Genomic DNA, 12,500 nt, shown 5'->3' with positions numbered 1-12,500 from the left:
TTCTGATGCTTTGTTTCATTGCAATTTTTTTTCATGTTTTTTCCAGAGATATGGCAACATTGTTTTGATACAACAATGAAAAAATAAGTAATTTTGCCACAATATATACTGTTATTTGACTGACCCTATTAGTGTGGTAAACATGATGCTGATTTCCACAAAATTGGAATTGGGAGGCTCTTTAGTAATCAAATATCTTATGGGGGGCTTGCAACTCCAGTGCAAATAATGTCATGCCAGTGTAGAAGGAGGGATGAGCCTTAGTAAGTAATAAATAAATCTTAAAGTCAAAGGTAAGCGTTTTATGTCTAAACAAGGCAAAAATACACTTGACTCCTGTAATACATGCTGTAGCCATGGTGGAGAAATGAAGTCACAGTGGGAGACTATAGCCCAGTTCTATTTACCTGTCACCTATGCATGTATACTTCAATGCAGATAACTGTGTAAGGAATCAATAATGATAAATCTAGTAGTTTTTATCTATTTGTAATCCAGCACGGGTTGGCATTGTTTCTGGTCCCCATCATTTGGTATATCTTATCGTGCTGCATTTCCATACTGAAAGAACAAGGAGAAATCCAAACAAAGACACAGAGTGCTACAGCAACTCAGCGGGTCAGGCAGCATCTCTGGAGAACATGGATAGGTGACATTTCGGGTCGGGTCCCTTCACACTCTTTCTCCGAGAAATCAACACACATTTTTGAGACACCCGTTATTTTTCTTCAGAATCGATTTAATGCTGCCTTTTTCCAATTTTTTGTAAAGAAAATGTTACTTAAACTCCCTAAAATTAAAAATAAATCACATTGCAGATAAAGCAGTGCTATGCTGAGAAGCAACGTAGGAGGGAACAGTTAGAACAAAGATACCAACAGCGTCTGGATGAACTGAAATGTGAAATGGCTAACCAAACGGAAAAGGACAAGGAGAGGTAAGGATAAATTGCAAATCCTACAGTTAAATGGTGCCTTACAGTATTGGTTGCCATTACTTTTCAAAACTACAGACTATTTCCTCTGTCATGAACTACAACACACGATATATTAAAAAAAAGATATAGCCAGAATGACAAATATATTGTTAGGAAGGGTTTAGAGGGCCATGAGCCAAATGCAGTCAAGTGGGTCTAGCTCAGTAAGCCAATTTGTTTTGCATGGAAAAGGTGGGCCAAAGGGTCTGGCTTTGTGCTGCACTATGACATATTTTAAATTTCAAGTCAAGTTTGTTTATCACATACACAAATAAACTTGTGTTTAAGAAGGAACTGCAGATGCTGGAAAATCGAAGGTACACAAAAATGCTGGAGAAACTCAGCGGGTTCACAGCATCTATGGAGCGAAGGAAATAGGCAACGTTTCGGGCCAAAACCTTTCTTCAGACTGATGGGGGGTGGGTGTGGAGAACTTCCTATCTCACCCTCAGCCCTCAGGCTCCTCCTCCTCCTTTTTCCTTTCTTCTCCCCGCCACGTTTTTGTCCAGAGACATGGCAACATTGTTTTGATACAACAATGAAAAAATAAGTAAATTTGCCAGAGTACATGTCCAATTAGAGTGGAAAACATGATGTTGTTTCCACAAAATTGGAAATGGAGGGCTCTTTAATAATCAAGTATGCTGTGGGGGTGGGGCTTGCCTCTCCAGTGCAAATAACATCTTGCCAGTGAAGAAGGGATGAGCCTTAGTAAATAATAAATAAATCTTAAAGTATAAGATAAGCATTTTATGTCTAAACAAGGCAAAATACACAATATTGATTCTTGTAATTCATGCTGTAGCCATGAAGGAGAATTGTGGGTACACCTGTGATTAATTAGCATAGTTCATTACATTTTCACTTCCCAATGACAATTTGTAGGCTTTTGCTATGGCAGCCACATTTTCATAAAGTGCAGTGCCCATTATAAGGAGGTTGCATGAACTGGGATTGCAATTACATATCCCCTTAACCGATCTGATTTAAAAATCTGTTAATGAGTTGGGTAGTGTAAGTCTGAACTGGGTAGTATTACCAAGTATTCAGAGTACAATCAGACACGGGCAGTAAAATAAGAGGAAAATAAAAATAAAAATAAGAAAATGTTGGTAATACTCAGCGGTTCAGAGAGCAACTGCAGAAAAATGAATATATTTCATATTTCAAATCTAAAGATCATTAATCAGGGTAAGAAAATTGGCTTGAGGGAGTGATAGAAGATTCTAAAAGAAAGGGTGGAAGAAATCATATTTCAGTCTATTTTTTTATATGTCACACTAATTAAAATATGAAGAAATATGAGTGGTGTAGCTACTGCCTCACAACTCCGGTGACGCAGATCAATTCTCGACCTCCAGTGCAGCCTGCATGGAATCTTATATTTTCCCTGTGACTTCTTGCTTCCTCTGGTTGCTTCGGTTTCCTCCCACATCCCCAAAATATGTAGATGTATAGGTAGACAAAAGTGCTGGAGAAAGAGTGCTGCAGACTCCAACTCCTCGGGATTTGACTGCGCTGGGTCCTAGTGCTAGTTCCCCTAACCTAGGGAACCTCAGCGGTTGTTCCACTGGGTCTTCCCCTTCGCCCTCCAACCATGTGACCCCAGATCATCCCCACCCCCACTATGGTCCACATACCCCCACCCTCCCTGACCACCCCCCACCCCCCCCAACAGACATCGCCTTGTCCTCAATCCACTCACCTGTCTTCCTCTGGCACCAATCCCCATTCTTGCCATGTGTTCACCATCCCCCCTGACCTCCCCCTCTCTGAAACTGAATGGTCTGTCCTCAGCAGAGGCCTCACCTTTGTTCCCCTCCGTCTCCACCTCAATGAGTTCCACGCCCACCACAATGTGGAGCTCTTCTTCCGTCGCCTCCGCCCCAAAGTGTTCTTCCATGGGAAGGAGTCCTCGCCCCCTATTGATCACCCCTTCTCCCGTCTCCAATGGACCCCCTCCTCTTGGACTCCCCCTCATGGCCATCTTCCGGCTCTAGACCTTTTTATTTTAAACTGCCAGTGGGACATCAACCGCCTCAACTTCTCCACTCCCTGGGTCACTCTAACCTGACCCCCCCTGAATGTACAGCCCTGCACTCACTCTGTAACAACCCAGACTGGGTGATCAAACCCGCCGACTAGGGAGGTGACGTGGTAGTCTGGCACGCTGATCTCTACAAGGCTGAGGCCACGCACCAACTCTCAGACACCTCCTCCTACTTATCCTTGGACCATGACCCCACAGACGAGCACCAGGCCACTATCCCTAGCACCATCACTGACTTCATTGCCTGCTCTTGTCCTACTGAACTTATTTCCACATACATCGACTCCATCCTATCCCCCCTGGTTAAATCACTCGCTACCTATGTTCAAGACACCTCACATGCTCTTCGTCGACGCCAGGAGTTCCATTTTCTAGGCCCCTATTCCCTCATCTTCACCATGGATATCCAATCACTTTACACCTCCATCCCCCACCAAGAGGGTCTCAAAGCCCTCCGTTACTTCCTCGACCGGAGAAGCAACCAATCCCCGTCTACTGATACTCTCCTCTGCCTAGCGGAGCTGGTCCTTACCCTTAATAACTTTTTGTTTGACTCCTCCCATTTCCTCCAAATACAAGGTGTAGCTATGGGCACGCTCATGGGCCCTAGCTATGCCTGCCTCTTTGTAGGGTACGTCGAACAATCCTTGTTCGAGATGTACAGTGGCCCTATCCTTGAACTCCACCTCCGCTACATCGACGACTGCATTGGTGCTACCTCCTGCACCCACACACGACTCACTGACTTCATCCATTTCACCACTAACTTCCATCCGGCACTCAAATACACCTGGACCATTTCCGACATTTCCCTACCATTTCTTGACCTCACTATCTCCATCGCAGGTGATAGACTTCTGACCGACATCCACTATAAACCCACTGACTCCCATGGCTATCTAGACTACACCTCTTCCCACCCTGCTTCCTGTAAGGACTCCATCCCCTACTCCCAATTCCTCTGTCTACGCCGCATCTGCTCCCAGGATGAGGTGTTCCACACCAGGGCATCGGAGATGTCCTCATTCTTCAGGGAGCGGGGGTTCCCCTCTTCGACTATAGATGAGGCTCTCACCAGGGTCTCTTCTATACCCCGTGACTCTACTCTCACTCCCCATCCCCCCACTCATAACAAGGGCAGAGTCCCCCTTGTCCTCACCTTCCAACCTACCAGCCGTCACGTACAACAAATAATCCTCCATCATTTTCGCCACCTCCAACGTGACCCCACCACTTGCCACATCTTCCCATCTCCTCCCCTGTCTGCTTTCCGCAGAGCCCGCTCCCTCCGTAACTCCCTGGTCAATTTGTCCCTTCCCACCCGAACCACCCCCTCTCCGGGCACTTTCCCTTGCAACCGCAAGAAATGCTACACTTGTCGCTTTACCTCCCCCCTTGACTCCATTCAAGGACCCAAGCAGTCTTTCCAGGTGCGGCTGAGGTTCACCTGCACCTCCTCCAACCTCATCTATTGCATCGAATGCTCTAGATGTCAGCTGCTCTACATCGATGAGACCAAGCGTAGGCTTGGCGATTGCTTCGCTGAACACCTCCGCTCGGTTCGCAATAGCCAACCTGATCTTCCAGTGGCTCAGCACTTCAACTCCCCCTCCCATTCCGAATCTGACCTTTCTGTCCTAGGCCTCCTCCATGGCCAGAGTGAGGACCACCGTAAATTGGAGGAGCAGCACCTCATATTTTGCTTGGGCAGTTTGCACCCCAGCGGTATGAACATTGACTTTTCTAATTTCAGGCAGTCCTTACTTTCTCCTCCCCTTCTCAGCTCTCCCTCAGCCCACACCACCACCCTCACCCATTACCCCCCCCCCCCCCCTCCACCCTCACATAAGTCTGAAGAAGAGTTTTGGCCCGAAATGTTGTCTATTTACTTCGCTCCATAAATGCTGCCTCACCCGCTGAGTTTCTCCAGCACTTTTGTCTACCTTCGATTTTCCAGCATCTGCAGTTCCTTCTTAAACATGTAGATGTATAGGTTATTTGGACACTGTAAATCGCCCCGAAATGTGTAGATGAGGGGGAAAATCTGGGGAGAACTGATTAAAATTGTGGGGAAAATAAATGGATGAGGGTAATATTAGTGTAAAACTTGGTGCGTAATGGTGAATGCAGACTTGATGGGCTGAACATGTGTCACATGTCATGAAAACAACAATTACATTCTTAGTATGTGTAGGAAGGAACTGCAGATGCTGGTTTAACGTAATGTGTAGGAAGGAAAGTCTGAATTCTATCTGAATTCAGTCTGAAGAAGGGTCTCGACCTGAAACGTCACCCATTCTTTCTCTCCAGAGATGCTGCCTGTCCCGCTGAATTACTCCAGCATTTTGTGTCTACAATGAAATTCTTGCTTGCAGCAGTATAACAGGTCTGTAAACACAGTACACATATATAATACAATAAACAAAATAAAGTTAAATAAATTAAAAAAATATATTATTGCAAAAACAAAAGCCCCCGAAGTCCCTAGTTGCAGCCAAGGCAGTTTGTAGTTTGGTTTGTGATTTGTAGTGTTTAAGAAGCTGCTAGTTGGGAAGAAGCTGTTCCTGAGCGAGGGACCCCGCTCCTGATGGTAAGTCCACGCCGCGCCCGCGGTAGAAGTTGGCCGTGGGCCGGCAGTCCGAGCACTTCTCCTCCCGGGTCCCCAACAAGGGATCCCAGGCCCAGGACGCCGCGCTGGCTTCAGGCTGCCACGGGCCAGCGAACGGAGCGCTCCCCTCCAGCGAGCCCCGGAAAGGGCTCGCCCGCTCGGCGACGAGATTCCACGCTGTGCCCGCAGCTGAAGCCCCGGGCACGTCTCCGGGAAAGGCCGCACCGATCCTCGATGTTAGGCCACAGGGGAGGCGACGTAAAAAGTCGCCTCTCCGTGGAGGAGGCGACCAAAGCGGTTTCCCCCTTACCCCCCCACCCACCTACCCCCTACACAAGACACACAAAGAAACATTAAACACATACATTGAAACCTACCTATTAGAAAACAAAAAAAGTAGAAAAAACTAACACGCTGCTGGCTTGCAGCGCCCCCACCGACTTATTTAAGGCTTATCACATTTGTCTGTTCCTGTTCTATCACTGGAAGTTTCTATCGAATTTCTGAGCTCATTAAAATGAACATTGTGAATCTTACTGTTATTTTTGCTGCCAAATCTGATCTATTGTTTAAAGCTGGCAAAAGGGTCGTAGATAGCAATTGGAGGCTGGTACTACCCATCACAAGCAGGCTCCTGATCTCAATGTGAAATCCAGCAGAGCAGCTGATTGGTAATGTAACCAAGCCACAGTGAAGCACATCTAAGATATAGAAACAATGGTTCAATTGTTTAGAGTACTTTGAAAATATGCTGTGCTATAATATGGCCATTATGTCCAGATAACATTTGTTGCATAATACCACACCACAAGAAGGGATTTGTATACAAATGAAGTAAGAGAAGGACACAAAGTGCTGGAGTAACTCAGTGGATTAGGCAGCATCCATGGAGAACATGGATAGGTGACGTTTCAGGTCGGGACCATTCCTCAGACTTATTGCAGGGGGACGTGAAAGGAAGTTGGAAAAGAGGAGGAGCAGACAGATCATGGCCAGTAATAGGTGAATACAGGCAAACGGATTTTTTGATAGGCAGATTGTTGGGCAAAGGCTAGGGATGAAAAGACAGGATGAAGTAAGAGAAGGCCAGTTCAGCATGAACTCCACTAGGCTGGAGCACTATAATGATTACCTGGTATTACAGTTATTCATTTAATGTATTAGGGATTATTATATATTTATCTATGTGTTATTGCATTTATGGGCTTGTTAAACTGCAGCAAGTAAGAATTTCATTGTTCCATTGTAAACATTCTTGATTCTCGTGTAGCCCAAAGCACAGTCAAAAATAGTAAGAAATACCAACCATTAGATCTCATCTGAGATGGCCTCTTCGTGACAAAATGTTCACAGTTCTTTCGATCACGTATAGTTTGACATATGTTTCTCAACTAAAAGATTTGCTTCAAACAAACATGATTTGCCAAAGCAGTGGAAAAATAAGATCTAAACATTTGTTTTGATATATTTCCTGAATATCTCCTTCCATATGATGAATGTCTTTAATGCTCTACATCAATTTAAATTTAAAATAATATTGCAGTTTAGGTTTCATTAATTGACAAAGGTGGGCTTGGCTGGATGGTAATCCTTACTCTTTCCTCAGGGGATGTGATGAGGGTTGGATGTCTGCTCTGATCTGTTGTTTTTTGTCTCTCATTTGCTCCAGTTATGCTTTGTTGCTTGTAATTGTTTATTTAGTTGATCCTCCTTCGATATCCATTGCTCATTACGAGGTACATGATCTGGCTACACCCTGTATAAACCTTGAGTTCAATGTGAGACTGTATTGCCCTCTCTCTTCTGGAGGACCCTGCAGGCAGGATGCCACTGTGGCCTAGTGGTAGAGTTGTAGCCTTACAGCGCCAGAGACCTTAGTTCAATCCTGACTACTGGTGCTATCTGCACGGATGTTGTACATTCTCCCTGTGACCACGTGGGTTTTCTCCAGGTGTTCTGGTTTCCTCCCACGTTCCAAAGAAGTACAGGTTTGTAGGTTATTTGTCTTCTGTAAATTGTCCCTAGTGTACTGGTTAGAGCTAATGTACGGGTGATCTTTGGGTGGCATGGACTCAGAGGAACGAAGGGCTTGTCTCCGTGCTGTATGTTTAAACTAAAAGAAATGTACCAAGAGAACAGTGAATTCACACATATAACGAAAATCCAGCTTTAGGTTTTTGTGAAAAATGCAAAAGCATTGTGGAATGGAAAATTGCATTTCTTAGAAGTAAACATTACTGATCTAACTTTACGAATTTGCTGCTTTTTACTCTCATTGCTTTTGCTCACATAATAATCTGCATTTCAGTCCACTTCTGGACTATTTTATCTTTGAACACAACCTCCACCATGGGATTATTAAGAGATCACTAGACCGTGGGTCCCGTTGGGCCCCGTTCCTCCAATGCAATATTCCACCACTCACCCATAGTCCCCAACTGCACAGGCACGGCTGACGTTTTTAAAGTTTAAAATGGCAATAACTTGTAAAAAATAAGTGATCAATGTGAACACATCTCACTCTCCCTCTTCAGTCCCCTATTCCCCTCCTCCATTATACTCCCTCTCCCCATTCTCCACCAACCCTCTGCTTCCTCCTCTCACCCCCTCCCTCCTCTCCTCTCTCTTCAACCCCCCCCTCCATTACCTCACCATCCCTCTTCCTACCCCTATTGTCTTCCATTCCCCCTCATCCCCCAGCACTCCCTCCCCCTCCTCTTCACCCTCCCTCTCTTCTTTCCCCTCCCTACCCCACTTCCCTCCTCCCTCTCCCTCCCCCTCTTTTCCCCCTACCCTCAGTCACTCCCTCCTCTCTCCCTCCCTCGATAACCTCTCTCCCCTCCCCTACCCCCCTCTTCTCCCTCTATCCCCCTACACCCCGACTCCCCACTCCCTCGTATCCCACCCCCACTCTCCCTGCTCCCTCCACCACTGCCCTCCTCCCCCTCTATCCCCCACTCCCTCCCTCTCCCACCCCCCTCCTCTCCCTCTCCCCCCTCCCCTCCCCCACTGCCTCCTCACTCCCCCCACTTATCTCCCTCAATCCCTCCCCTTCCTCTTCACCCTCCCTCTTCTTTCCCCTCTCCTACCCCACTCCCTCCCTCATCTCTCCCTTCCTCTCTTTTCCCCTACCCTCAGTCACTCCCTCCCTCTTCTTTCCCCTCTCCTACCCCACTCCATCCTCACCTCCCCAGGATCTCGATGTAAACCGCCAGCCCCGTTTTCTCCACCACATCGGTTTTAAATGCCAATAACTTGTAAAATATACCATCAATCTGAATGAAACTTGTTTCATTTACATCCAGGACAATGTGAATAAGTTTGGCCAAAAATTGTAGCGCTATTGTGTACCGCTTTGGCGGTATTTCGGGGACACACGCACACACATATATACAAACAAACAAGATTTTAAAATAGATAGATAAGCATAGACAATATGTTTAATTGTTGACAGAGTGAAATGCAGACAGGAGATGTTGCAGACACGCATTCAAGAAAAGAAGACAGCCATTCTGAAGAAAGTGCAGGAAGAAGAGGAACATCAGAAATATCTTGATGCATACTGGCAACAGGTACAAATTTGTGATGTTAAAACAAATTTTTTGCCTCACCAGAATACCCGGTGCTCTTTTTTGTGTGTCTTGTTCCATTTCAGAACTGTAAAACAATGTCACACAGAGTATAAGATTATATATATTATTTTTAATTTTGTAACCATCCAAATCATCAGTGAAGCACTGTTAATGGATTAATTTGAGCATGAGAATCATTTATCTATCATTTAAAACATTCTAAAATATCCTGGTTAATTTATTCTACTCTTAAGACTGATGACAGTTTTAATGAACAATAGTCCTTTGATTATTTTACCTGTGGTCATTCTACTCAATGGAATCTAAATGGCAAATGTTAACCTGTGAATTAGTTTGTGTGGAAAACAATGTCATCCCTAGCCGTTCTCTGCTACTTTCTGTTAACGTAAGTAAAGAAACTGCCACGTTTTGTAACTTTATTATTAAACCAGCTGAAATCAGCAAAGTAGACCAATCGCAAAATATTAAACTCAAGATCAACTTCAACTTGCCAAAAAATTATTTTCTGAAAATAGTCAACATTCTGTCCTTTTTCAACTTTACGAGGCCCAAACACTGGGAGGCTTAAGAGTCTACATATTTTAGGTAATAAACCTTTTCAATGCAATGATCAAGGATACGGAGAAGCACAAATCATTCCCAGCTCCACATTTGTCTTGCCAGGTCAACCCAGACCGAGTTTATTTAGTTTGAACCACTGGAACTACATCTAACATTTGTTTTCTGTCTCTCGCTTGCAGTTCTATTGAGTTGGGACCCAGGCTTTAAAACACCTCCAGTGTTTTCACTGTCAGCACATTCCACTAGTTAGCAGTCTTAAATCCAAAATTAACAACCATAAGTGATTTTACTGTGTAATTTTTGTTGCATAAAGCAAACAAGAATTTGTTCAGAAATAGGTTTACATTCAATGGCCTCTGTTGGTGGCTAAATAGACCACAGTGGTTTGTTGGCCTCACTTGAATGTTACCGCTGAGCTGTAGGAAAAATCATGGTGCGAGATGAAGTTCACCTCTTAGGAAAGAGACTGAGATTAACTGGCAGGCTCACTGAATCAAAAGCAGCAGATAGATTTGAGCAGGAAGGAACTGCAGTTGCTGGTTTACACCAAAGATAGGTACAAAATGCTGCAGTAACTCTGTGAGTCAGGCAGCATCTTTAGAGAAAAGGAATAGGTGATGTTTTGGGTTGAGACCCTTCTTCAGACTGAGACTTGAGTAGTTGGAGATAGCAGCTATGATGATCAGTTATATGGGCAATTATGAACCAGCAGTTTTTATAATTATTACATTGAAATGGGAAGAGCATTGCTGTATACCTTGGCCTAATAATGAGGGAAGTATATTATTTTGTGGTTAATGTTTTGATGTCAGGCATAATGTTTTGATGTCAGACATCACAGATTGCTTTGGGAACCTTGAATGAATATTATATACCCTAACCAAAGTGGTATGCATTCAGTGGACTGAGAGCTTGCATATTCCATACTCCATTGTATCCATAATTTGAATATGACTGTTATTTTGAAACTAATTAAAATACTTAAGAACTTCAGTTAATAAAAAATACCAACAAGACAATTTTCAATTATAATTTTAATACATTTTTGTGCATTTTATATTTATACGTTATCAAACAAATACAAAATCTTAGACTTCTAATTGCAGCTCATGTGTCAACTGTTTCTGTAGTTTGCTATTACAGCGGAACCTGATCCTGTGAGGATGATGGGTGACACAGAAGCCTCAAGAGCCCGCTTTGGAATTGGAGAACAAGAAGATTTGCCCCAAAAGCCACTATTTCCTTTGTCAACATACACCGATAAGCAGGTACAATGTGATTACATCTTTTTTATTGGTGTGCTGTTCAATGGTGCACAAACAGCCATTATTTATATTTAACATGGTACAAGGTACTTTATTTGTCTCATGTACGAAGTTATGATTAAATTCATTTTTGTATACAGTTCAGCACAAGTATCACTATACACAAGCACTTAGATATATCTTAGATACACATCTCAAATACAGTACAAGTGTGTGGCATTAGTACACTGAGACAGTATACAGAGTCAACTGTTTTCGTGCCATTTTCAAGTCCCAGTTTGTAAGTGCAAGGTTCTTGACCTGACTACGCAGACCTGTTGTCCTGGCAGCAATGTGGGGTCGTCCTGGCCAAGAGTCCTCCACCACTGCTCCACCGCTGCATGTGCTCGCTCTCTCGGATTGGCGCCTGGTTCAGCCATGCTCCAGGCTGTTGCAGGGCCTCCAGTGGCCCACTCCACTGTCGATGCAGTTCACTCCCTTCCACCCAGCTTACCAGCCCTCGGTCTGATTCCTTCCACTCTGGGCGGGCGAGCCAGGCCTTCCAAGCGGGTCGGCAGCAAGTGAGTCCGCGGTCCGCAGCAGACAAGTTCCCGGTCCATGGCGGATGAACGCATCTAGATGTATTAGTGACAGCACGTGTCAGCTCCACACAAGGAGAATGTGGTCCCACTGGCCTGACAGATGCTGCCACGATCTCATCCCATGAAATTGTGACTCAAATTAAGTTTTGTTCGTATAATTCCAACTTCAACATTTAACCATGATTCAAAATAAATTACTTATTTTTGAGCAGATAGTCGCTGATCCTCGTATTCGAATTGAATATGCACTTCGAGAAGCAGGACTTCACAATACTTTTTATGCAAGAGAGGTTTTATCAAAAATCCCTCCAGCAAGACCTCCGAGAAGAGATATGGTATCTACTATTTTTAAGGACTGATATTCCTCAAGGTTTGTCATACTTTCAGCAATTTTACTTTACAAACAAGAATCAGTTTGTTTTCTAGTTATACTGTACATTCTTTATGGTTTATGTTGGCCAGTTCACCTAAATTATCTTTATCAGTTATACGGTAACAGTGCAAATAGTAGGAAGTGATTTTTTAAATTCATTCACTGGAACAATTGCCATAGTTGAGGCCAGTTCATTGGCTTTTTAAAGGGAGTTAGATGTGGCCCTTGTGGCTAAGGGGATCAGGGGGTATGGAGAGAAGGCAGGTACGGGATACTGAGTTGGATGATCAGCCATGATCATATTGAATGGGGTGCAGGCTCGAAGGGCCGAATGGCCTACTCCTGCCAATTTCTATGTTCTATGTTCTATTTATTAAGGTAGTATCAAGTTTCCTCCCCATCACAAAGATGTGTCAGTTTGTAGGATAATTGGCCTCTGTACATTTCCCCTTATGTATAGGGAGTGGATGAGAAAGTGGGAAAACATAGAACC

The 12,500-nt window shown here is 44.2% G+C and overlaps 1 protein-coding gene across 3 annotated transcripts in view; it reads left to right on the top strand.

Annotated features, from left to right (window-relative positions):
- LOC129698808 (coiled-coil domain-containing protein 148-like) overlaps positions 1-12,500 on the top strand; it is a 66,107-nt gene that overhangs the window by 52,822 nt on the left and 785 nt on the right. For all 3 annotated transcript variants that reach the window (XM_055638098.1, XM_055638097.1, XM_055638100.1), the window contains 4 exons: positions 819-937; positions 9,089-9,206; positions 10,919-11,056; positions 11,847-12,004. In XM_055638098.1, coding sequence (XP_055494073.1) covers positions 819-937; positions 9,089-9,206; positions 10,919-11,056; positions 11,847-11,993 — 522 coding nt within the window. In that variant the 3' untranslated portion in view covers positions 11,994-12,004. The remainder of the gene's footprint in view (positions 1-818; positions 938-9,088; positions 9,207-10,918; positions 11,057-11,846; positions 12,005-12,500) is intronic.

This window comes from Leucoraja erinacea, chromosome 7, assembly GCF_028641065.1.
Source record: "Leucoraja erinacea ecotype New England chromosome 7, Leri_hhj_1, whole genome shotgun sequence".
Taxonomy (NCBI): domain Eukaryota; kingdom Metazoa; phylum Chordata; class Chondrichthyes; order Rajiformes; family Rajidae; genus Leucoraja; species Leucoraja erinaceus.
The sequence above is the reverse complement of the archived record's forward strand: the minus strand, read 5'-3'. Positions and strand labels throughout refer to the sequence as shown.